This window comes from Acinonyx jubatus, chromosome D2 (genome assembly GCF_027475565.1).
Source record: "Acinonyx jubatus isolate Ajub_Pintada_27869175 chromosome D2, VMU_Ajub_asm_v1.0, whole genome shotgun sequence".
NCBI classification, from domain to species: domain Eukaryota; kingdom Metazoa; phylum Chordata; class Mammalia; order Carnivora; family Felidae; genus Acinonyx; species Acinonyx jubatus.
This window is the reverse complement of record NC_069393.1, coordinates 22,531,211-22,556,483: the sequence shown is the minus strand read 5'-3', so window position 1 is coordinate 22,556,483 and position 25,273 is coordinate 22,531,211. Positions and strand designations below refer to the sequence as shown.

The following is a 25,273-nucleotide window of genomic DNA, read 5'->3' as shown; positions in this document are numbered from 1 at the left end:
CATACAGATCTTGTACATTTTTGTTAGATTTATACTTAAGTATTTCTTTTATTTTTTGAGCTATTGTGAATAATACTATTTATTAAAATTTTGATATACAATGTATATGGCTAATACACTGAAATACAATTGACTTTTTGTATTTTGACCTTATTCCTGCAAACTTGCTTAACTTATTAGTTCTAGGATTTTTTTTTATTCTGTGTATTTTTTATATAGACAATCCTTTCATCTGAGAACAGGGACTGTTTTATTTCTTCCTTCCCAATCTGCATGTATTTTATTTTTCTACTCTATTGCACTTATTGCTAAGAATTCCATCCTATGTTGAATAGGAGTGCTAAGAGTAGACATTCTTGTCTTGATCCTGATCTTATGGGGAAAGAACTTGGTCTTTTACCACTAACTATAATGATAGGTTTAGGTATTTTGTAGATGTCATTTATGACGTTGAAAAGTATCATTTCTTGTCTTAGTTCTCTGACATTTGTAAAATAATGAATGGATGTTGTATTTAGCCAAATGTTTTCTCTGTATCTATTTATATCATCCCATGTAGCTCGTCCTCTTTTGATCATTTACATTGATGAAATTTTCAAATATTGAACCACCAGTGAATTTCTGGGATAAACCCCAATAGGTTGTGTTATTTTTTTTATATGTTGCTTGATTCATTTTGATAATATTTTGTTGAAAAAATGTTTTGTGCATGTTTATGAAGGATATTGGTCTGTAATTTCTCCTCCCCTTCCTCCTCCTCCTCCTCCTCCTCCTCTTGCTGTTGTTGCCTCCTTTTTTCCCTCTCTTTTTTTTCATACTATCTTTGTCAGGTTTTGGTATGAAGATAACTAGCACCATAAAATGAGTTAGGAAGAACTCTTTCTCTATTATTTCTATAAGAGATTATGTACAATTGGTGGAATTTATTCATTAAATGCTTGATAGAACTTTCCAGTGAAAATATCTGGGCCTACAGATTTTTTACTAGAAGTTTTGAGCAACAAATAATTCAATCTCTTAAATAGTTCTAAGACTATCATGTCATAAGTTTCATCTTGCACAAGTTTTGCTGGCTTGCGGTTTTGGGGGACTTGGTTCATTTCCTCTTTGTTTTCTAATTTATGTATATAAGTAGTATTCTCCTAATATCCTGTTAATGTCGGCAGAGTCTGTAGTGATATCCCCCTTTTTTAATACCTGGTAATGATCTGTGCCTTCTATCTCTTTTTTTTTTCTGAGACAAGTTTTTCTTCATGTTTAGCAATTTTATTGATGCTTTCAAATATCCAGATTTTGGTTTCATTGATTTTTGTCTATTTCTTTTTTTTTTTTACAATTTCATTGATTTCTGTTCTTTATTATGTCTTTCTTTTCTGCTTGATTTCTGCTTATTTTTTAAAACTGCCTTTTAAGGTCTAAGTTTAGATTGTTAATTTTAGACTTGTTTTATAATATAAGCATTATATTATAAATATATAATACAAACTTCCCTCTTCTCATGGACTCAGCTCTGCCACATAAATTTTCATACATTTTATTTTTACTTACTTAAAAGTCTTTTCTAACATCTGTCAAGATATATGACCTGCATACTATTTAGAATTGCATTGTTTGATATGTTTGAAGCTTTCCTGATATATTTCTGTTAATAATTTCTTGTTTAATACCATTATGATCAGAGAACATATTTGTATAATTTCAATTATTTTAAATGCAAAGTTGTTGTATGGCCCAGGATATGGTCTGCCTTGGTGAATATTCTATGTGCATTTGAAAACAATGATTATTCTGCTGTTTGGGGGTAGACTGTTCTATAAATGTCAATTAGACCCAGTTGGTTGATGGCGTTTTTCTTTTGGGTTAGCCTGTTTGTAGTCCAGTCAGTCTCTTGAATTTATGAGCTTATGCCTTTTGCCAAATTTGGGAAGTTTTCAGCCATTATTTCTTCAAATGTTTGTTTAGCAACATCCTCTTTCTCTGGTCCTTTTGGGACTCTAACAATATGGATATTAGAACTTTGGTTGTCCCACAGGTCTCTGAGGTTTTGTTCATTTGTTTGCCAATCGTTTTTCCTCTGTATTATTCAGACTGGATAATTGTTATCACTTCATATTCGAGTTCACTAATTTTTCCTTTGTCTTCTCTCCATTATATTCTTTCTACCTAATGAGATTTTGATTTTGGTTATTATATAATTTCATTCTAAAATTTCCATTTGTTTCTTCTTTATACCTTCTATTTCTTTCATGATTCTTTTTAACACTTATTTCAAGGATGTTCATGATTGTTCACTTAAGCACTTTTATAATACCTGTTTTGAAGTCTTAAACATATAATCTCAATATCCATTTCATCTTATTGTCGGCACCTATTTCTTATATTCCATGCAAGTTGAGATTTACACGGTTCCTTGTTTGCCAAGCGATTCTGGCAATGGTATTGAAAAATTATTGTTTAGAGATATATAGTACTCAAAGATTCTATAAATATTTGATCTTTGTTCATGAGAGGGAAAAAAAACAGCCTTAGTCTGATCAGTTAATATCATACAATTTTTTTCATTATCAAGTATAATTATTTTTTCTCCTGTTGGTACTATTATTTATCTGTAACGTAGCACTATATACTTATGTATAAGCAAAGATAAAATTCCCCCACTTGCAGAGAAGAAAAATAGTGTTTTCTTTTTCTCACATACAAGAACTACTAACTCTTCCCTTGTAAGGTTGACTAAAAGCAGGAAGCGTGCATAAGGCATGAGTGGCTTCTCTATTAGTTTTGCTAATTCACTTAAAATTTCTCCTCCTAGAAACTGATACACAAAATGTGACCACAATAAGGCATCTATATATTTTGCCACAGTGATGGTGACAATTCTTTAGGAGGAGCAAGGTCTTCTACCTGCCGAATTTAAAAAAAAAGAACTAAAAACAAGCAAACGACCAAAAAGAAAAGAAAAGTTTTAAAAAAGGAAGGAAGGAAGGAAGGAAGGAAGGAAGGAAGGAAGGAAGGGAGGAAGGAAGGAAGGAAAGAAGGAAGGAGCTATCAACTGACATTAGCATGTCTTTCAGTTGAGACACAAATACCTTTATGTTTGTAGTGCTCATGGCCTTTTCATTATATACTGGGAGATTCAAGTTCTAGTTCTGCCACTTCACAGCTTGCAACCCTGCTCTGTGGACTACTTGCTCAGCTCTGAGATAATGGTTATAATACCTCCCATGTGGGAGTTGCTCTGAGATTCAATAATGCATGTTAAAGATTAGAACCAAACATAGTGCCTAGCACACAGAGTTGGCAATATATCAGTGATAGATTTCCTTCTTTTCTTCCTTCCAAGAAGCAATCCTATTTATTCTGAAATAAAATTTATCATATTTAAAAGGGCTCTAAGGAAGATCCGAATTCCCTATAGTAACTCATTCTATAGAAAATATAGAAATATATAAGAAAAAACTTATATATAAGTTATATAAGAAAAAAGTCACAAAATCTAAGTGAATGTGAGTAATGTCCATTTAATGGGGTTTAGATATTGACTAAAGTTACCTCCTCTCATTAATCATTCTGAGATATCTAGTAATACTTGTAGGTTAGATGAAATGAAACATCTCAAATAATTAAAAAATACCTAAATAAATGTGAACTACTTGACATTTTGGGGATAGATGGCATTGACACGATTTTTAAATGAAGTTAACATATCTTTGGCAAGTTAAGAGAACTTTAGCATTATTTAACACTACTTGAAATTTTACAACTTAATGAAGGTATGAACCAGAACTTTGATCTACCTGGGGAAAAAAAAAACATAATTTTCATTAAAGGAATTACAATAAAATTAGGAACTTTTGTGTAAGAACATTCATTTAGACAGTGGACTAAATGTTTTCTTAAAAGAAAAAACAATGTACTTACTTCTAAGATTATGAAGTAACATATCTAGTAAAGTCATAAATTTTGAATATTGAGTAACAGAAAAGTCCATTCCTCTAGCCCACAAAAATCCAGATACATAATAATCTAGTAGAATGGCTTCCTTTAAACAGGTTTGAAGGTTTTTGAAATTCAAAAACTTTTTCAGTTTTCTGTAACGAAAAGAAAAATCCAGACATTAAAATCAGATTAGTGAACATTTCCTCTTCTACGTTTTAAAAATGCAGATATTTTTCTTGAATTAAAATTATATAATGCCCTGAATCTAAAAATATCCCTAAGTTACGTCAAAATCCTAAGTCTAAAATGACATTCAAAAGGGAAACAGAAAAAACAACAACAAAAAAGGAAACAAGAGAGGTAAGAAAAGAAAGAGATGAAGAGAACAAGCATGAGCACTCTTTTTGGGCTTCTTCCTCCACTTCTAATCTTCTCATTGTTCTCCTCACCTTCTTCCTCTTCTTCCTCTTCCATCTTCCAAGTATAGTAACTTTACTAGCATTTTTTTTCTCCAAAATTCAATTCCTTTTTCCATTTATATGATCAAATTTATTTCTGACAATGTTCTGGAACTGTATTGTGAAATATTTGTTCTGTTTTCTTTCTTTTTTTAATATTTACTTAATTTTGGGAAAGAGAGAGCATGAGCACATGGGGGAAGGGCAAAGAGAGAGGGAGGCACAGAATCCCAAGCAGTCTCCACAGCTGTCAGGGCAGGAGCCTGAAGTGGGTCTTGAACTCAGGAACCGTGAGATCATGACCTGAGCTGAAATCAAGAATCGGACACTTAACTGACTAGCCACCCAGGCGCCCCTGTTCTGTTTTCTTTTTTAAAGAATTCCAGTTATGTCTATTTTACTCATTTTGCCTATAGCTATAATTTCTGTTAACCTTCAAAAATTTTTTCAAATCATTGCCTTTTCATTTATGTATCTTTCTCAATACAGTTCCTTAGTGTTTTCAGCAGTTTCAAACCCTTGGGCTGCTAATAGATCTCACCTCTATAAGAACTGTGTTTTCTATTCTTTACTGTTTTACATGTTTTATCACCTTTTATCTCTTGTTATCTCTTCCTTGAGTTTTTGTATCTCTGTTTCATGCTCTTGTTGTGATTGTTTCCTAAGTTTCTTTTTAGTTCATGATAAATATTTGACAGTATATTTTATGTACTCATGGCTATTGTTCATTTGGTTGTATTTTCTTTGCCTGCCAGGTTTTTTACCCCTTACTCTTCAATTATTTTAAAATTTTTTAAAAATATTTATGTTTGACAGAGAGAGACACAGAGCATGAACGGGAGAGGGGCAGAGAGAGGAAGACACAGAATCTGAAGCAGGCTCCAGGCTCTGAGCTGTCAGCACAGAGCGTGATGCAGAGCTCGAACTCACAGACTGTGAGATCGTGACCTGAGCTGAAGTCGGATACTCAACCGACTGAGCCACCCAGGCACCCCTCTTCAATTATTTTTTAAATGTCATTGTATGCATATTCTTTGTTTTGTACTCAAACCTGGCCAAGTGACAAGCTACAAAATAAGTTTGTTCCAATTATTCCAGGTTATTACTCTTTTTTCAATTAGTGGGTTAAAAGAAAAGAAAAAAGTAGGATAGGTATTCATTACCATCACATAAACAATCTATTTCTTGTAAATATGGCAATTATCTGTTCCAAGCCTGTGCCTCCTCATCCTGATGTTGCATACAAGGGTTCTTGAAATGGCACTTCAGGTTTTTCTTCTGATCTAGGAGAATACTTATCTTTTTTTAAGCTCATTCTAAGATCTTTAACTATGTATATCCTTCTTGCTCTTTCTCCTCCACTCCTGCTTGATCTATAATGCTTCTGGCAATCATCCTCACATTTTGTAGTTTGGATTTACAGCATTCCCCTTGTTTGGACAAAGAAGTGATTGGTATTTCCTCATTGCTTAATAGATTTCTGAGGGAGCATATGTGGGTGTGTGACAACTTTATACTGCTATTTTCACAAACAGGAAGTCTTTATTATTAATAATATTGAAATAGATTTTATGATCAGAATGATAAATACAGCAGGATTAAACAAGTTTGGGAACAAATGAAGCTGGTGTTGTGTTTAACTCTCTAACATCCATCTCATCTATAGTGGTATCAAAGTAGACCTCAATGCCAAAAATGAGTTCTGACTCTTCTAAACCAATTGTGATACTCTCACCCCCATCCCATCATGCCATAAAATGGTATTCCGTATATGTATTCCCTATAGTAACTATTGGTGTATGGTGAACACTCTCCTAAAAGTGTTTGAATTCATAACTAAGGATGAGGTTTACTTTCTTCTGTGGAACAGAAATACAAAAAAGTAAATAAATACATTTGACCACTACTGGTACCCATCTTATAATCATAAGAAAAATCAGTCCCCAAATTATACTTATTTCTTGATGATACCACCGAGGCCTTGCATCAATCAACTCTGGACTCAATCTATCTTTGAAAGTTCTGTTATGTATATTTTACATATACATAACATTGTCTTCTGTTTCCAACAGTTAGTCTTCCTTCTAACTGCACTCTTCATCTGCCATCTCCATACGTTTTTTAAATATTAAATATTTGACCTAAATAGTTACATGTGCTCCTTGCCTTTCATTTTCATTTTTTCAGTGTTTTACTGTATGTAAATGAAGGCAACTATTTGCCTAAGAATATCTTAGTGAAACTTCTTTGGCATCCCTGTATCTTTGCTCTCCCTCATCCCCCTGCCACCACTTCCCCTAGTACCATTTGAATCTTAACCTTCAACTTGAATTGCAGGGCCGAATATTAACCATTTCTATTCTTTGTTCAGTCATTTCACCCCAAAGGAGATTATGCAGGGAAGCACTTGGAGCAAGATGCTGCCACAGTCTGAATGCAAAGCTTCCACGCATTTTACTGGCAAACGTGTAAGTTTTTCCTCTGGGGATAAGAAGAGACGGGACATGGGAGAGGGGAGAGATGGCTATTGTTGTGGCATTCGAGACTACAGGAAGAGAAAGATGCTTCACAGGGATCTAGGAAATTGTGCTATAGTGATAGGTGATGTAACTATCAACTTTGTCTCACCAAGAATTCCAGTGAAAGCATTACATTATTCCTACATGCTCTTGAAATTGGAGTGCATCTTATTTTTTAAATATGATGACATGCAGAAATAAGCCTTAAGGCAGGAGCTGCACAGCGCATGAAGGCCCAGTTATGGAAAGGTTATTAAAAGATCTTTCAGGGTTATTTCTGTGTTCAAATAGTTATTTTCAATTTAGTCCTTATCCTTTTTTTCAAAAAGGATTTGGGCGGATCTGTAAAAAATCAGGGTTACATTAAAAGCATGAATGATTGATAATAGGAGATCATGAGAAATGTATGCAGACATTTAACTTCACTTGAAGTGTACTCTAGAAATATGTTTTAATGATACTATAATGTTTCATTTGGTTGGCTGCTTTCATGAAACACAATTTTTAATTTTAAAAGCTAAGGAAATGTGCTGATTTCCTGTAATTTATTTAAATAGGTTTATAGCTTTGTAGACTGTATGATTTTGGCATACTTCTGTCACTTGGTGACAGGATACCTAAATTATATTTCTGTCATTTTGAAAGGTATGTAATCCCCATTTATAATAATGCTATTTTAAATAGAAATGAATGATTGATTGCAAATATTTCAGGATTACTGTTCTAAAAATCACATAAAGAACCTCAAGAAAATTACTTTGCGAAGAAATGGCTCCTGACATAACACTGTCATTTATCCAAAATTGATATCCTAAAATATGAGATTACTTCAGGTGAATTCTATTAATGAGAAAGTCTAAAAGGTCAACCTGCATTGAACCTCATTGCTTCTATACTGCTAACTTCTGTATCACCCTCTGTATCATTTCTTTTATCCTAGAAGTCACCTCTTAAAGACTGAAAATACTTTTAAAATTTAAATATTTAACAACAAACAGCCAATAAGTGGAAAAAAAAAGATTGTCACACAAGGTATGGGATGCAGTAAAACTTAAAATTTGGTAAGAAATGAGTCTAAAAACAATTTGTTTGCAATACCTTTTATTTAATATTAATTGCATTTAATAAAACATCTTTAATATTTAATACAAATAAATTGTAAAATATATTAAATATCTGTCATTTGCATATTATTTTGCCCAGTATTAAATAACCTATGTTTTGCATTTCAATGACCAACATTTGAGATTACCTAGAAATGGAAAATAGTATTTTATTTACTAAGCACAAATAATCAGGGATACCATTACAATGAATGCAGTTTACTAATCAATTCTCACACTAAAAACCAAAATTCCCAATGGGTATTCATTTCTTTAAAAATGGTAAAATCATCATGAGATGCTTGTTTAAATATCTGTGAAATTTTTTAATTGACTGACTAATACTTATAAAGATATAGATAGTAAGCAGTATGGCCAAATCACAGGTCACCAGGATTTCTAGCAGGATTTGCAGGCCCTGAAGGTAAAGAGCATCGTGGGAAAAGGCTGTCAGTGTCATTTGCCTGCTCTTAATATGCCTTCTCTTCTCAAATTTCTCTTCCAGCCAGTACATCTGTCATATTTTCTTCTCAGTAGTAAATCACCTCTATTTCACAATATTTGTAAGATCTGCAAATGACAGACACTGACAGGATCATTTTCTGTTTGTCCATTATAGTCCACAATACCCTAACATCCGGACGACAGGCCTACAGATTTCTTATGAGACAGTATAATCCAGAACATCACATCACTCCCACTCTCTACACATTATAGTCAATGAGGTTTCCATTATTAGAGAAACATAACTTTTGAAATGACTGATTATTCAAAACACGTTTTAGGAACTTGTGTGTTAGATATATCTAACTAGAATTCTAAGTAAATAATTTGCTGTAGAAATCAATGGCCTTAAGAATGAGATGTACATATACTAGAATTGTTGCCCATAAATTCAGTTTTACTCACATTTTTAGGCAAAATATATGAAATCAGAGTATTTAGTATAGCTTCATATCTGATAAAAATCCCAGGTAGATGGCTTAATACTCGGGATTTCCAAAATATTAAAATGTATTAATTATAATATTACAAAAAGTACAACTTATCCTTGTCACAATGAGACAGAAGACCTAAAGGTTATTGTGCATATTGAAAGTTTTATGAATGAAAAAGAAAAGAAGCAGAAGACAGCATATGTTAAAGGCTGCTTTTAACAATAAATCCTTACTCTCTCTTAACATTAACACATTGAACTGAAACACATTTCTCCCACAAAGAAGATAGCTGAGCAGTGTAAAAAGTCAGTTGTTTGAGAATTTTCATGTTCCAGACTCTGGATGGAGATATATATAATTATATATACACATAATCTCCAGAGTATATATATTTGCCTGATACAATAACTCTTTTTTAAAAAGTTTAAAATTTCTAATAGCATTTCATGGCCATTTATAGATGCAGAACTAGAACTTTTCTAGATTTTGTTGTAATATTGAAGTGCTTACTGTTGAACTCCATTTATGTCTTCTGTTAGCATTTCAGTGATTTGAGCAGCTGAAAGAAAATCTGGATACAGAATCTTTTCATGCTCCTGGAATTCAGCATCTCTCTACCAACAACAACAACAAAAAAAGGTAGAATGAGTTATTTCAATCACATGTTCTACATATTAATCCAATGATATGAAAATTTGTTCTGTGTTCTAGTTGCAATAAGAAATAAAATTTAAATATGAAAGTCTTCCAGATAATCATTTTTCTCCTCTGTTTTCAAGTAATGGTACCTCTCTTCTGAAAAGTTGAATTTCTAGTTAATTTGTCTTTTACACATATTTAAAACTGGGTGATGGCTTTCAGTTAACAAACTTCTTTATGATAGTTTGGCTATCATAAATATGATATTTATGGCTATCATAAGTAATGCTGCAATAAACATAGGGGTGCACGTATCCCTGTGAATTAGTGTTTTTGTATTTTTTGGATAAATACCCTGCAGTGCAATTACTGGATCATAGGGTAGATATATTTTTAATTTTTTCAGGGACCTCCATACTGTGTTCCAGTGGCTGCACCAGTTTACATTCCTCCAGATAGTGCATGAGGGTTCCTTTTTCTCTACATTCTCACCACTTGTTATTTCTTATATTTTTGATTTTAGCCATTTTGAGGTGGTATCTCATTGTAGTTTTGATTTGCATTTCCCTGATGATGAGTGATGTTGAGCATCCTTTCATGTGTCAGTTGGCCATCTGGATGTTTTCTTTGGAGAAATGTCTGTTCATGTCTTCTGCCTGTTTTTAATGGGATTATTTGCTTTGGGGGTATTGAGTTGTATCAGTTCTTTATATATTTTAGATACTAACCTTTCATCAGATGTCATTTGCAAACATCTTCTCCCATTAGTATTTTGCCTTTTAGTTTCAGTTAGTTTTGTTGATTGTTTCATTTGTTGTGCAGAAACTTTATTTTGACATAGTCCTAATAGTTCATTTTTGCTTTTATTTTTCTTGCCTCAGGACATATATTTAGAAAAATGTTGGTATGGCCAATGTCAGAGAGATGACTTCCTGTGCTCTCTTCAAGGATTCTTATGGTTTCAGGTGTCATATTTAGATCTTTAATCTATTTTCAGTTTATTTTTGTGTATGGTGAAAGTGGTCCAGTTTCACTCTCTTGCATGTGGCTGTCCAGTTTTCCAACACCATTTGTTGAAGAGACCGTCTTTTTCCCATTGTACATTCATTCCTCCTTTGTTGAAGATTAATTGGCCATACAATTGTGGATTTGTTTCTGGGTTTTCTGTTCTATTCCATTGATCTATGTGTCTATGGTATGCCAGTACTATACTGTTTTTAAGTACTACTGCTTTGTAATATAACTTGAAACCTTCAATTGTGATACCTCCAGTTTTTTCTCTTTCAAGATTGCTTTATTTGAAATCTTCTGTGGTTCCATACAAATTTTAAGATTGTTTATTCTAGTTCTATAAAAAATGCTGTTGGTATTTTGATAGGGATTGCATTAAATCTGTAGATTTTTTGGGTATTACATACATTTTAACATTGTTGTTCTTCCAATCCATGAGTATGGAATGTCTTTCCATTTTTTTTGTGTCATCTTTCATTAGTGTGTTATAACATTCGGAGTATAGGTCTTTCACCTCTTTGGTTAAGTTTATTCCTAGATATTTGATTGTTTTTGGTAAAATTGTATATGGGATTGCTTTCTTAATTTCACTTCCCACTGCTTCATTATTAATGCACAGGAATGCAACAGATTTCTGCACATTGATTTTGTATCCTGTGACTTGACTGAATTCATTTATCAGTTCTTATAACTTCTTGGTGGTGTCTTTCAGATTTTCTATATATATAGTATCACATCATCTGCAAATAGTGGGTTTTACTTCTTCCTTACTAATTTGGATGTGTTTTATTTCTTTATGTTGTCTAATTGCTGTGACTAGGACTTCCAATACTATGTTGAATAAAAGTGGTGAGTGAACATCCTTGTCTTGTTCCTGACCTTAGGGGAAAAGCTCTCAGTTTTCACCATTGACTATGATATTGGCTGCGTGTTTTTCATATAAGGCCTTTATTATGTTGAGGTATGTTCCCTCTAGACTTACTTTGTTGAAGTAGGAATAGATATTGTACTTTGTCAAATACTTTTTCTGCATCTATTGAAATGATCATATGGTTTTTATCCGTTCTCTTATTGATGTGATGTATCACGTTGATTGTTTTATGAATATTGAACCACACTTGCATCCTGGGAATAAATCCCACTTGATTGTGGTGTATGATTTTTTAATGTATTATTGGATTCGGTCTGCTAATATTTTTTAAGGATCTTTGCATCTTTATTCATGAGCGATAGTGGTCTGCAGTTCTCTTTTTTTTTTGGTGGTGCCTTTATCTGGTTTTGGTATCAGAGTGATTCGGGCCTCGGAGAATGAATTTGGAAGTTTTCCTTCCTCTTGTATTCTTTTGGTACAGTTTGAGAAAAATAGGTGTTAACACTTCTTTAAATGTTTGGTAAAATTTGCCTGTGAAGCCATCTATCTGGTCCTGGACTACTGTTTACTGATTACTTATTCAATTTTATTGCTGGTAATTGGTCTGTTCAAATTTTCTATTTTTTCCTATGGCAGGTTACATGTTTCTAGGCAATCCAACAAGGAGATAACCACCCAGCAGTGACCAGCCTGCCACATGCCTCACCCAGGTAAGCTGAAAACCCAGTGCAACCAGGGGTAGCAGGGCCACTTCTTTATTCTAAGAGTTTTGGTCAACAGGATTGGCCACCAATCCTCAACACAATACCAACATTCCAGAACTGCCATGAGGACACATCTACCCAGCACTGGAAAAGAAAGAAAAAGGGTTAGAAGCTGAAACTCTGTTGTAGGGAAAGCATTTGGTGGATTGAATGTGCTGCTTATGGCGAGAACTTCCCAGAGAGTCACCAAAGGGCTGATCTTCCCCTCATATGTGTCTTGGTTTCTCCCAGTGACAGTCTAAAACCACTGTGGGGCTCAGAGCACTGGATGACCAGTTTTACGTGTGCATCCCAGGCAAGCCAAAAATGAAATATCATGGGGGAGATCTCTATGGGACTGACACTTCCCTCAGTTCTGAGTCATCTAAGAACACCTTCTGGTGGGAAGGAGCAAGTGTCCTTTGTCTTTGGAGCTAAGTGAATCAGTCTCTTATTCTAGCTAACAGGCTTAAGAAAAACTGTCCAAGAGCTGAACCAGAGTCTTATGATTAAAATGAGACTAGGTTCAGGGCCAGCTAAAGAAATTTAGAGCACAAAGAGAATAGGAAGTGCGAACAGGTCCCCATATTAGTTCTCCCAGGTTTTCTTTTCCCCAGTGAATAGACCAGTTATTCAGAGAAGCACAGAGGCAAAAATTACATTGGCATTAAACCAACTCTGTTTCCCAGAGGAGGAACTTACTGATCCTAAAAGGTCAAATAAGCGGTGCTGTGCAGACTTAATTTGGGGGTACAACTGTTCCTCTGAGGGTCCCCTCATAATCACCAAGATGATTCAGGCAGCCCAGGTCCAAGGAACCCAGAAGTGGACCATTCAAGTGGGTCGTTGGCTTCCCACAGGATGGAAATCAAACATGAACCAAGAGGAAGAACAGAGTTTAGACAGAGAGACATAGAACATATAAACAGAGAGACACAGAGAGAACAGATACAGACAGAGGATCTGGAAAACTCAGAAAGGAAAGGAGCATGAGTCCTATCTTTGCTTGAGTATTCTGCATTTTTTATGGAGGACAATGGTCTGGAATATGTATCTTCTTAGGCATCCAGGAATCGATAAAACAAGAATGAGTCAATTTACAAACTTTATAAAATATCTACATCTTCCTCATTGTGCTTGGGCTTCAAGAGGAGGCAAAGAAAAGTAAAACAAAACAAAACGAAACAACTTGTTAGCCTCACTATCTTAACGTCTAGTGGAAGGAACAAACCAAGGGTGACTTTAAGACAAGAAAATAAAATGAAAAGTGAGCCATAATAAAGGAACAAGAACAGAGACAGGCCAAGGAAAGCCTATAGACAGGAGGTCCAGAAATGGACGTTGGTGAGATTGGGCAAGAATGATGCCCCAGGTGGATGAATCGGCAACAGGATACTTGGGGACTGGTTCTATGAATATCAACTAATTCACACAATGGTGCCATGGATACAAGTCAAGGACTAGTTGGATCTAAGTGGGAAGTGGGCATGGAAACATATTGTAGGAGACCTCAAATTTAATAATTAAATAAATATTTGCTGATTACAACATGCAAGATACTGCACAAGAGATCACAAATATTTTAGACCTTGGCTGGTCAAAGAGTGATAGGCTGAAGAGTTTGTTTTTACTAATATAGGGAATAAGGAACCCATGAGATTTTTTAGCAGTCAAGTGACAAGATAAAATTGTGCTTTAAGGAAAGGCATTTTGTAGGAGGGTGAAGGACAGACAGGAGCAGAGAAAGGACTTAGAGGAGAGTTCAATGAAAATGTTTTTGAACTTTTCAGGAATGAGGCATCAGACTGCACTGGGTTCCTAGCAGTGTGCATGAAAAGAAAGGGGTGAATGCAACATATTATATATGGGGGACTACAAGAGGCCAGAATGAATAGAGGGTATGAGTTTTTGAAATAGATGACTGAAAGAGAAAGGCGGTGATTCTTAGGGCCTCCAATAGCACCTATGCCACCTTTGTGTGACCAGGCAACCTCTGTGAGTAGAGGATGTGTTAAAAGGTTTAAGGCTGATACAGCCCTGCCTCTAAGTGCACTACTTGTGAATACAGTAGTTTTACCTCCTGTTCAACCCTCAGCCATGTCCTGTTGTTCACAGTACAGTCTGTAAGAACCATACGTGGCACTCTCATTACACCAATAAAAATGGAAGCATCAGAAGATGATGCTGGTTTTAAGAAGGCAACGTGATGAGTTTGATTTCAATGGTTGAGTTTAAAGTGGAATATGCATACCAAGGAAGAAATGCTTAGAAGGTAATTAGAAATGGTAGACTCAGAAAGGTCAAGTTTTAAAATGTTGCTTTAGGAGTCACTCCAAGTGTGAGGATGGATCAAACTGCCTAGAGCCAGAGCATGAGGACAAGAGCTGTGAATGGGGGATGGAAGAGGTGATGGAGAAGTAGAAATAGGAAGCAGCAGCTCCACAAAAATCAAGAATTGTGAGATTTGGAGGGGTGGGGGAGGGAGCAAATGTTTTCAACGCAACAAATGGTTAATTATCCTTCCGTGTGAATGGGTTCCAATAAATAAGAACAGCAACAAAATGCTTTGCTATAGTTAACAAGATAACATCCCACATTTTCCTTATTTCTTTTCAAGAGTAGAAAAATCCCAAAGCTAACACTTATTGGGAATGGTAATCATCTTAATGTTTGTAATTTAATATTATTGTATTTTTATTTTTAAAAATCTAATTCAGACATACAATAATGTACTTTATTACCTATCTTTTTGTAACCCAGGGTTAGCAAATTAAACTAGGTCATTCTATTAGATTATATACTCAATAAGAAAAAAATACTTTTATTACCTAATATAATATCTTGCAGCTATTAGGCCCTCAGATACTTGTAAATTGAGTTATATGCACTCAGTTTTTGGATAGGACAGCATTTTAGTCTGTAACATATGACTATATATTTGTTAAATGTTTGTTGGTTATGTTTTTTATTATTGGCAGTAAAGTATAATTATTCTTGTACTGTCAACTCCATTAGACTGTAAATTTATCAGGGACAGTCATTCAATCTTTTACTTCTTTTTAGAATTCTGCAGATCCTAGTCATGTCAACATAGGTTGTTAATCAATTGCCTGAATTCATCTCTATCATCTGATGCCATTATAGGTGAAAGAGCATGATGAACAGTAGGACTTGGACTTGGAGGGCTCATGAGACTTTGACTACTGACTAATTTTGTGACTCACAGCAAGTCATTTGAACCTAGGTTTGAGTTCATGTTAAATATCATTATGATATTTTAACAAAGATTGCTGTCATTATTAACAAATAAAAATATGCATGAAAAGTACATTGTACATTCAATAAATTTTATTAGATGTGAAAATGTTCACACAGACATTAGAAGAAAATAGGTCACACAAGAGCTGTCTGAAAGAGACTACAACAATCTTAAACCTTTTTTACAATAATAACTCTAGCTAAGATGCTCAATATTAGTGTCTCTCTTTTTGCTAAAACTCGACAGCTTACGATAATCATCTTGTAGGAGGGCTTGCCTCTGGTTTTGTTGTTGTTTTCTGTTTTAAATTGAATTCCTGAACCTATTTTAAACTATAACTCTTTTTTTGTTTGTTTATATGCTGTCTTGCACTTGAAAGAATATAAGGTGGTAAAAAAAATCTTTAATCTTTCAACACATATATTCTGACTTATAAAAATTAAAGATACAATAGAAAATTCATGAATAGCCTAATAAAAATGTGGATATATAATTTGGTTTTCTCTGTAAAATTACATCTCTGACTAGAAAAATATGTAAGCTAAACTTCACTGTAACTCATTTTACTCCACCACCTGGTGGATTTTAGCAATTATTCCAGAAGCAATAAAATTGTAAGCTTAATATTATTTGCCAGATAATCTTGTCTCTGAATTTTTTCTCTAACTCACCTAAAATTTCCACATTGTATATATGTCTTTCTTCTAGAATTAAGCTTTCGGGGCATCTTTCTACACATCACCGGTAGTATTCTCAAAAGATTCTTAATAAATGTTCATTAAAAGAAGGACAACACAATTCATCAAACATGACTACAGAGGGGTTTCACAGTCCTAGAGAACATAGACTAGTCTGCAATTTCCACACTCTGAAAGGCTCTCTTCAAGCATGAAAATAAATGTACTAAGAAGCAGCGCTGTGTTGAGTGATGTCAGAGCCTAAGGCAAAAGGAAAACTCAGTAGCTCTGATGCTGTCTCTATGTAAAATTTTGATCCATTATGGGCTTTTTGTATTAACTTTCAATTTTTAAAAAATGCCTTCAACTAAAGTTCATCTTGACTACTAAATTTTGGCATCCCTAAATTTTGTGCCCAAAGAGACTGCCTCACTCACCTCACTACAGTCCAGGCCATCCTAAGGAGCCAATGTAAGAAAAAGAAAAATATATATTTTTTTAAATAATAGATGAAAGAAGGATAAGTCAAAACAAGAACTAGATCTTTAAAATAATGAATACAATAGGCAAAAACCTTTGGCAAATGTGATTAAAAGAAAAAATAACTATATGTCACATTATATGGAAATACATTTGGAAATTATAAGACAATGGGTGATTTCCTAGAATATAGAAGTTGTCAAATTTGAGCAGAGGTGAAAAAGGCAATGGAACTGACCAAATTAAACTGGAAGTATACTTTTTAAAAGTCACCATGCCCGCACAGTTGTACACTTGAAGTTCTACCTAACAATCAGGAAGACATAAATTCTGTTAGTCTAATAATTACAGACTGTAGACAATTTATTTTTAAGCAGTCAGCATAGTCCACACAGAAAAACCTAAACTAGAGCAAAATGGAAATTATAAACCAAAATCATTAATGAATTCAGATGCAAATATTTTAATTAAAATATTATCTTAGAAAGTTGTGTCCAACAGTGTACTCAAAGAAAAATAAGCTGTGAGCAAATAAGGTTAATTTCAGAGATGTGAGGATGGATCATCATTAACAACTGCAGCATATTTTTTATGTCAAATTAAATGATTAAAATGGTATAATTATATAAGTAAATAATGAGCAAGCATTTGCTGGAATTCAGCAGCAAAACTCTTAGTAAAACATAAATAGAAAAAAAAAAAACTTAAACACAAAAATAATTGGTTGCCAAAACATCAGATTGAATGGTGAAAAACTGAAGTCATTCTTATGAAACCAGAAACTAAAAAGGGATCTTGGTTAGTAACATTATTGTAATTCAACACTCTACAGAGAACCTAACTAATATAATAAGAAACTAAATATGTGTCTTAAATATTGAAAATGAAGAAATAAAAAATCTTTATTTGAAGATTACAGGGTTGCATACCTAAGAAACCTGACATTGTACTAACATGGTTTGAGTTAATAAGAAATTTGATAAGATGGTTACATAACATAAATATATAAAGGCCAATGGCTTTTCTCTATATTAGAAACTAATCAGAAATGGAAATGGTAGAAACTTGATTAAACTATACTTGGTTATAAATATAATAAAGATATAGACCTAAAGAAGTTACAAACTTTATCAAAAGTTTAATAAAAAGGCTTAATAAAGGAGTTTCACTGGAAAATTTCAAATTAAAAAATTAAATCCTTCCCACATCATAAATGTAATGTGATGACAATTTTGAATCTCAATTGTATCATTCTGGAAACTTACAAAATAATTTTTTAAAATTATGCAAGAATACATACATCTTCAAGAAGAAAAATAGTGAGTGAAACCTTTCCAAATTAGGTCACTGGAAAAGAAAGGATATTAAAAATATAATAATGTACAATATATATAAGTTTTCGGAAATTCAAAAATACATACATATATATATATATACACACACACATATATACATACATATACATTTATACACATACATGTATACATATATAAGTTTGGATTCTCTATTCTGTTCTACTATTCTGGCCATCCTTGCGTTTATTCATGTGTATATACACATGTGATAGTGACAGTCCATTTTCGATGGAAAGAGAGGACAGTTTATTTAGTAAATGAAGTTGGCATAACTGATGGTTCATGTCTAGAAGAAGATAAAATTAGATCCTCATTTCAAATATACCAAATATATCTATCAAAAATTCATTTTAGCAATGTTAAAGACATAACTGTAGTAAAATAAAACTTTTTTTTAATTTATTTTTTTAACGTTTGTTTACTTTTGAGACAGAGAGAGACAGAGCATGAACAGGGGAGGGGCAGAGAGAGAGGGAGACACAGAATCTGAAACGGGCTCCAGGCTCTGAGCTGTCAGCACAGAGCCCGACGCGGGGCTCGAACTCACGGACTGTGAGATCATGACCTGGGCCGAAGTCAGACGCTTAACCAACTGAGCCACCCAGGCACCCCGTAAAATAAAACTTTATATGTTAGAAAAATATTAAAGTTTACTTGCATAACCTTAAAGAGCTGAAGAGAGGAGAAGCAGGACTTTTAAAATAAGAGAGGAAACTCAAAGACCACTAGTAAAAAGAAAGACAAGCCCAAATGTCTGTCAATATCTCCAAACCCACAGCCACTATTCCCAGAGGTTCTAAATGTTTTATAAATAATACTACTGCATATTAACATTTTGAAGAACATTAGTACTATCTTCTCAACAATATTTTAAAAAGTAATATTTTTGGCATCCTCCCCATGGTTCTGCTCAGGTTTTCCCATGGTATGTGCTAAAAATGGTTTCAATAAATATCTCTTGAGTGATACAGAAATTGCAAGACCCTGATCATCTTGCTGCTCAAGTTGAGCCCCAAGAGTTTCTCTCTAACCTGTTGATGATGCAGTGAAGGCTGCTTTCAAGGTCTGTAGGGAGATCACCTAATGTAGAGAGAATTGTCTATGGCCTCCTCCTGGACATGTTGAAGATCTCCAAGACAAGTAACACTACCTTTCCACCCAAGATTATGTAAGTGCCCTTACTTCAGTAAGTAAGATAAAGTCTCGAAGGCACTGAGTAAATGTCATCCATTAGGAATGGGGTAACACTCAGAGACATAATTCAGAAGAAGCAATTGGGCAATAATCATTTATGTTTTCTTTTAGGTCTCCAATGTGAGTTGAAGTATAGTCCTTTTATGTATATACTACTTAAATGATTATATTTCCTAAACAGTATTTTTTTTAAGATACTAAGAAAGTCAGTTTATGTATGAACAAGCTACTGATAAAAGACTAATGATTACAGTCTAAGTATTCATTTATAAACTCATTTATGATTTAATTTATAAATATTTATAAACACCTTTCATTTTCAGATCTATACATAGCAAACATTTTCAGATTTTTGTCATTTTTGTCTAGTCTTATGAATTTACACAGGTATTTCCAAAACATTTAGTCTTATCTTCTAGAGGGAGGCATTTACTCCCATGTTACTAAAGAAACTGGAATGTCGAATTCAAAAAGTTGGCAAAAATAGTTTATGCAGTGTTTACAGAAAAAAAAAAAAAAATCCTGGACCTGCATCTCATGCCTGCTTGTTCACAGTATCTCAATAGATTTTGGTTTATGATAAGTACCTTCCTTGGAGTATGTGAGACTACCTGTGATTTTAATTAGTTATCATGTTTTACTGAGTGCCTACTATGTGATCAGGATAATTGATTGTTTTTATTCTAGGTACTGACAACACATAAGTCTGGAAACCTCAAACTACTGGAAGCTTATGCTTTATTTTTGATCGACTTGGCGAAAAAGGAAATATTTCACTACTGTTTGGCTCAGATGACTTAGATGGTCTACTGGCTAAGTCAATTTGGATACAGAATATATTAGAAATGACACCATAAGGGACTAGGTCTTGGGGGATCAACTCTGGAAAGAATCTGAGCTGAGCTGCTTTTCAGTATCTAACTGAAAAGCAGTAGCCTTGGGAACAGACTCAGAGAGGTCTTTGCCATCTTTTCCATCTGCCCCCTAAAACACATTGTGGGCACCAGTGGACTGCAGGCAGGCCTTGTCACTCTAATGAATGCTAGCTGGATGGATCAGCTGGCTTCTCTGTGACCTACAGGAACTCTGCTTTCATTAGAATGGAAAATGGCATTCCTACCAAGCAGCATATCATATGCCTGTTCCTTTCAGTACAGGCTAAGTGAGTACAGCTAAGTGAGTCCAAATTCCATCTAGATTTCTTCAGTTTGTTACTAACTAAAAGACTGAGCATTTTCTGAATTGCTTATTACAGGGAATACCTGCTCCTCCAGGAAATTAACAAATGTGCCCACTGACAGGTGCTAACATGGCAGATAATCATCTAAGGTCTATAACTAACTCATTCATCTGACCCAACCAAAAAAAAAAAAAAAGAAAAAGGTGATTTTCTTTTCATGGAGTATTGCACTTCTTTGCATCTTTAAAAATGATTTTTTTTTTAAGTGCAGATTCATTAGCCCCAAATTTATCAGTCTTCTTGGAAAGGACATATCTACATGGATAAACAAGTATATGCAGTGTACAATGCCAAATGAGCATTTTCTTAGGTAAGTTTTTGTATATATTTAAGTAACAATTTAATTGGGAAATTTCCTCTGCCACTTTTGAAACTGTATTACTTACATTAGAGGTCACAAGGGAGTAACTAGCTTAGTAACCAGTTTATCACATTAAAATGTGTTTTTAATATATGCTAATTTCAAAAGGCTCATAGGAGAGCCAGCATGCTTTAGCGGTCTGCATACAGTATTCAGAAGAATCTTGATTGGGAACAACTTGTATATATCTCTGAAGCCAGGCACTAAATTATTGACTCCGTGTTTCCTCATTTATAAAATAGCAGCTAATACTTATCTTCTGAACACAAAAAAATGTTATTTAGACTAATAAGAGAGTTGAGCATAGCAACGTTAATTATAACATTATTATGCAGTCTTAAAAAAAAAAACTGAAGAGAAACTTCATAGAACAACATGATGGACTCAGTGCATGAAAATTTAAACTTTTTTTTTTTTTAGCAATATCTGGCAAAGCAGATATGTCCTTAATTAAAATCATAGCATACTAAGCTTATGAGTAATTAAAGTTACCTAAAACCCATTTATTTTTGAGAGTTGGTGTTGGGAGGGGTCTAAAGATAAACCTTTTCTTTTTTTAATTTTTTTTTTTCTTTTAACACAGGAAACCACTGGGACCCAAGGAAGTTAAATAACTTTCCTAACGACAAGCTGATGCTGTGCAACTAAGCCATAAGCACAAGGTCGAGTTTCCAGCGCCCCTCCTTTGTCCTATCATGTGTTTATTTAGAGAAGTGATAAAATAACCAGGGAGACACCAAGCCCTGGCCTTCAAATGTTAATCTACCAACAATGAAGAGTTATTATTCCATGACCTTTGAACAGTAAGAACAGTGATCACTGCAAAAAAATCAGTAGCACTTTCCAAAAACTGACCGGCCCATTTTAGATTCCAAGATCCCCTTTCAAGGGCAGAGAAGCGAAGAGAAGCGCGCCGTCGTGAGGTCGCGGGGACCCGAAAACGTCCAAGGGAGTTATTTCCACAGTTTCTACCCGAGGGCACTTCGCGCGGTCTGCGGCAGGGCTCGGGGGCGCGGGGCGGTGCCTCAGTGATCCCCGCCTGTCTCTGGGACCCCGACGCCGCCCTAGGCCCGCTCTCAACCCGACCTCATCCCGTGCCGCGCTCCCAACCCGGGCGCTGGGGGCCGGCCTCAGCCGCGGACCCTACGGGCCCGGGGCGTGCACTCGGGGGGTCGCGGGTGCGGGGAAGGAGCGGCGTACCTCTAACTCCGGTGTGGTTCCCGCCGGGGTCGTCGCCGCGGGGGTCGTTCCCCCGGGAGTAGTCCCCACAGACATCGTCATTAACTAGCCGCGGAGTTGCGGCCTTTCGTCGCCTAGGCAACCGGGGCGGGGCCGGGGTCTGGGTCTGGGGAACAGATTCATCTGCGAAGCGGCTTCCGGTTCGGCAAGAGGGCCCCTCTGGGAAAAGGCAGGGGCGGGGCCGGGGCGGCCGGAGACCTGGGTCCCGGCTGCTGCGGGCAGCTCTGCGAAGTCCCCTCACAGCAGAGCTTTGAATCATCGGGTAGAGAGACAGGCTCCTTCCTTTTAGTAAGAGTGAAAGCAAGGGGGGGTTGGGGGGGAGGTAATTTAAATGGCAGTATCTAATGCTAACATAGCCAGTTCTCAATAAATACTGAAATGAGACATATTATTGGAACTTGATCATTGATTGGTATTGAGATTTTACTGTATTGGTATTGAGAAATTACAGTAATTTTAAGGTGTTATTGTCACGTTTAGGAGAAAGAAGTGTCGTATTAGAGATACATATTGAAAGATTTAGTGTTGATGGGATGATAGAATGTATGCATTTACTCCAAAATAATGAGGGAGGAGGGGTTTGCGTCATTGAGTGAAAGTAGAGTAGATGAATCAAGACTGGGTACGTGGAGGAGGGTGCTCATTACACTACTTTTTCTATTTTGGATACATTTGAAGTTTTCAATGATAAAAGTATTTAAAAAATAATATATTAATGGCAGTATTCGTATTCTTCTCTGAATAACAATACCTGCTTTGAAAATCTACCTTGTATTTACCTGCGTGGAAGTTGCTATGCAGAAAGTTTCCTGTAAAAATCAGACATTTTTGGGGCGCCTGGGTGGCGCAGTCGGTTGAGCATCCGACTTCAGCCAGGTCACGATCTCGCGGTCCGGGAGTTCGAGCCCCGCGTCGGGCTCTGGGCTGATGGCCCAGAGCCTGGAGCCCGTTTCAGATTCTGTGTCTCCCTCTCTCTCTGCGCCTCCCCCGTTCATGCTCTGTCTCTCTCTGTCCCAAAAATAAATAAACGCTGAAAAAAAAATTTAAAAAAAATCAGACATTTTTAAACAATATTTTTAAGGTTTATTCATTTTTTAGAGACAGAGACAGAGCATGAGGGGTAGAGAGAGAGGGAGACACAAAATCTGAAGCAGGCTCCAGGCTCTGATCTGTAAGCACAGAGCCGGATATGGGGCTCCAAACCACTAACTGTAAGATCATGACCTGAGCTAATGTCGGAAGCTCAACCAACTGAGCCACCCAGGCGCCCCAGAATCAGACATTTTTAAAAAAAAAAGTTTTGGTTTTTCCCATCTGTAAAATGAGATAATAACAGTGCCTGCCTCCTAGCCTTACTGTGAGGATTTACCACGTTAATATACGAGAATGTTTAGAACAATGTCTGGCACCTGTAACTGCTAGATATTATTAGGATTACCATTAGTTTGTATTATATTTCTCTTGACTTTAGTCCACACTGTGCATAGCTGCCAGGATAATATTTCATTATGGGCCTCTTATATTTGCCCATTGCCTTTCAGGTCAAACTGAACACGAGCATAGGCTCGTGAGAATTGTGCCCAATTGCCTCACAGTTCAAATTATGCACAAAATTTGTACTATCAGTCCATGTTCATGAATTCTCTTGTTTTGTGTATGTTTGGCCAATGTTTCAAGTGGATTGTAGTGTCTTGATATTTTCATCCCTAAAGAAACTGGTTTAGTTCTTAATACAGAGTAGTCATTCAACAATGTGTTTATGACTTCCAACCCCATTTAAAAAGGACTACATTAGAACTTCCGCAATTAGTGAAAATATAGTCAATTTATAGTGATTGCCAGAGTTAATACAAGAACTACCACCTCGCAAACTCATTACAATGCTTAATTATCTGATTGTTTCCTTATGATAGCTACTTCAAAGAAACTGAAAATAAAAAGTCACCTTCTGCTAGGTGAGAGCACTCCATGTTCTTTAAATTTAGCATTTGGTAGAGTGCTAAAGCATTGAATTCTCTAAACTGCAGTTCTAGTTTCCTCAAAGACCTGATTTATTTTTCTGGCCTTTAATTGTCTTGCTATTTCTTTGACAGTTTTTAGGTTTTCTGTGCCCCTTTTTTTGGACTAGATGGATACTCCATTAAAGATGGAATCAATTTTCACAGAGATGGGAGAGTTCCCTCAGAGAGGGGAAAATTGTTTTCTAGGAATTCCATTTTTTTACTATATTTAATGGTGTAATTTATTGGAGAAGTCATTTCCGAGGAGGTAATTTAATTTTATGGGACACAAAATTTTTTGCCCGGTAAGGAGTGGTGTTGAAAACCCATTAGCCTGAAGGTTACTTTTAATCTGCACAAGTTGAAGCTGATTTTAGCCTCCTACTTCTTTTGTAGGGAGGTGCCCACAAGGAAGACAAATCTCAGTAGGTGATGCGTTTTCTTACATGGAAAGGTCAGTTAAGTCTTCCTTCTCAGGTCTCTTTTGAAGATAAAGGCTTCTAACCAAAGGCTGCAAAATTCCATTTTTTATCTTATTGTTATAGGATGGAAGAGAAAAGGAAACCTATGGGTCTTATAGTTTACAATTATTGTTTGAAAAGACCTTTGACTTTTACCACATCACAGTGAAATGTGGGATAGCTTGATACCGTTATTTTGATCAGTTGGATCGGCCCCTGTTCTCATAAAAGTATTACCATCCATATACCTGTAAACCTGAGTGGAGCACATGTTACAAATAGAATCGGTTTTTTTGAAGAGAGGCATTTTCATAATTTTGCCAATTCAAGTTTTGAATGTTTAAAAGACACCATACTTTTAAATACTTGAGAAACAGGGGCACCTGGGTAGCTCAGGGGCACCTGGGTAGCTCAGTCAGTTAAGCCTCCGACTTCAGCTCAGGTCATGATCTCATAGTTTGTGGGTTCGAGCCCCATGTCAGGCTCTGTGCTGACAGCTCAGGGCCTGGAGCCTGCTTTGGATTCTCTCTCTCTCTCTCTCTCTCTCTCTCTCTCTCTCTCAAAATAAATAAATGAATAGGGGCACCTGAGTGGCTCAGTCGATTAAGCATCCGACTTGGGCTCAGGTCATAATCTCATGACTGGTGGGTTTGAGCCCTGCATCGGACTCTGTGCTGACAGCTCAGAGCCTGGAGCCTGCTTCGGATTCTGTGTCTCCCTCTCTCTTTACCCTTCCTCCTCTCATGCTCTCTCTCTGTCTCAAAAATAAAGAAACATTAAAAAAATAAA

The 25,273-nt window shown here is 35.5% G+C and overlaps 1 protein-coding gene and 1 long non-coding RNA gene across 6 annotated transcripts in view; one reads left to right on the top strand and one right to left on the bottom strand.

The window, feature by feature from the left end:
* Positions 1-8,116, top strand: part of LOC128312729 (uncharacterized) — a 98,473-nt gene extending 90,357 nt beyond the window's left edge. The window contains exons 2-3 of the long non-coding RNA XR_008292415.1: positions 6,766-6,862; positions 7,854-8,116. This is a non-coding gene — a long non-coding RNA (uncharacterized LOC128312729). The remainder of the gene's footprint in view (positions 1-6,765; positions 6,863-7,853) is intronic.
* Positions 1-22,306, bottom strand: part of CABCOCO1 (ciliary associated calcium binding coiled-coil 1) — a 118,369-nt gene extending 96,063 nt beyond the window's left edge. Inside the window, exons 1-4 of one of the 5 annotated variants that reach the window (XR_008292414.1) lie at positions 21,985-22,166; positions 16,592-16,612; positions 9,465-9,568; positions 3,919-4,088 (exon numbers count right to left, since the gene is read on the bottom strand). Coding sequence is in view for 4 of the 5 variants with exons in the window: in XM_053207908.1 (XP_053063883.1) it covers positions 3,919-4,088; positions 9,465-9,568; positions 16,592-16,612; positions 21,985-22,065 (376 nt within the window). In the remaining variant the exon portion in view is untranslated. Of the gene's footprint in view, positions 1-3,918; positions 4,089-9,464; positions 9,569-16,591; positions 16,613-17,934; positions 17,982-21,984 lie in introns of those variants that run through there. The other 4 variants (XM_053207908.1, XM_027062081.2, XM_053207910.1 and 1 more) reach the window with 4 other exon arrangements.
* Between the last annotated feature and the right edge of the window lie 2,967 nt (positions 22,307-25,273).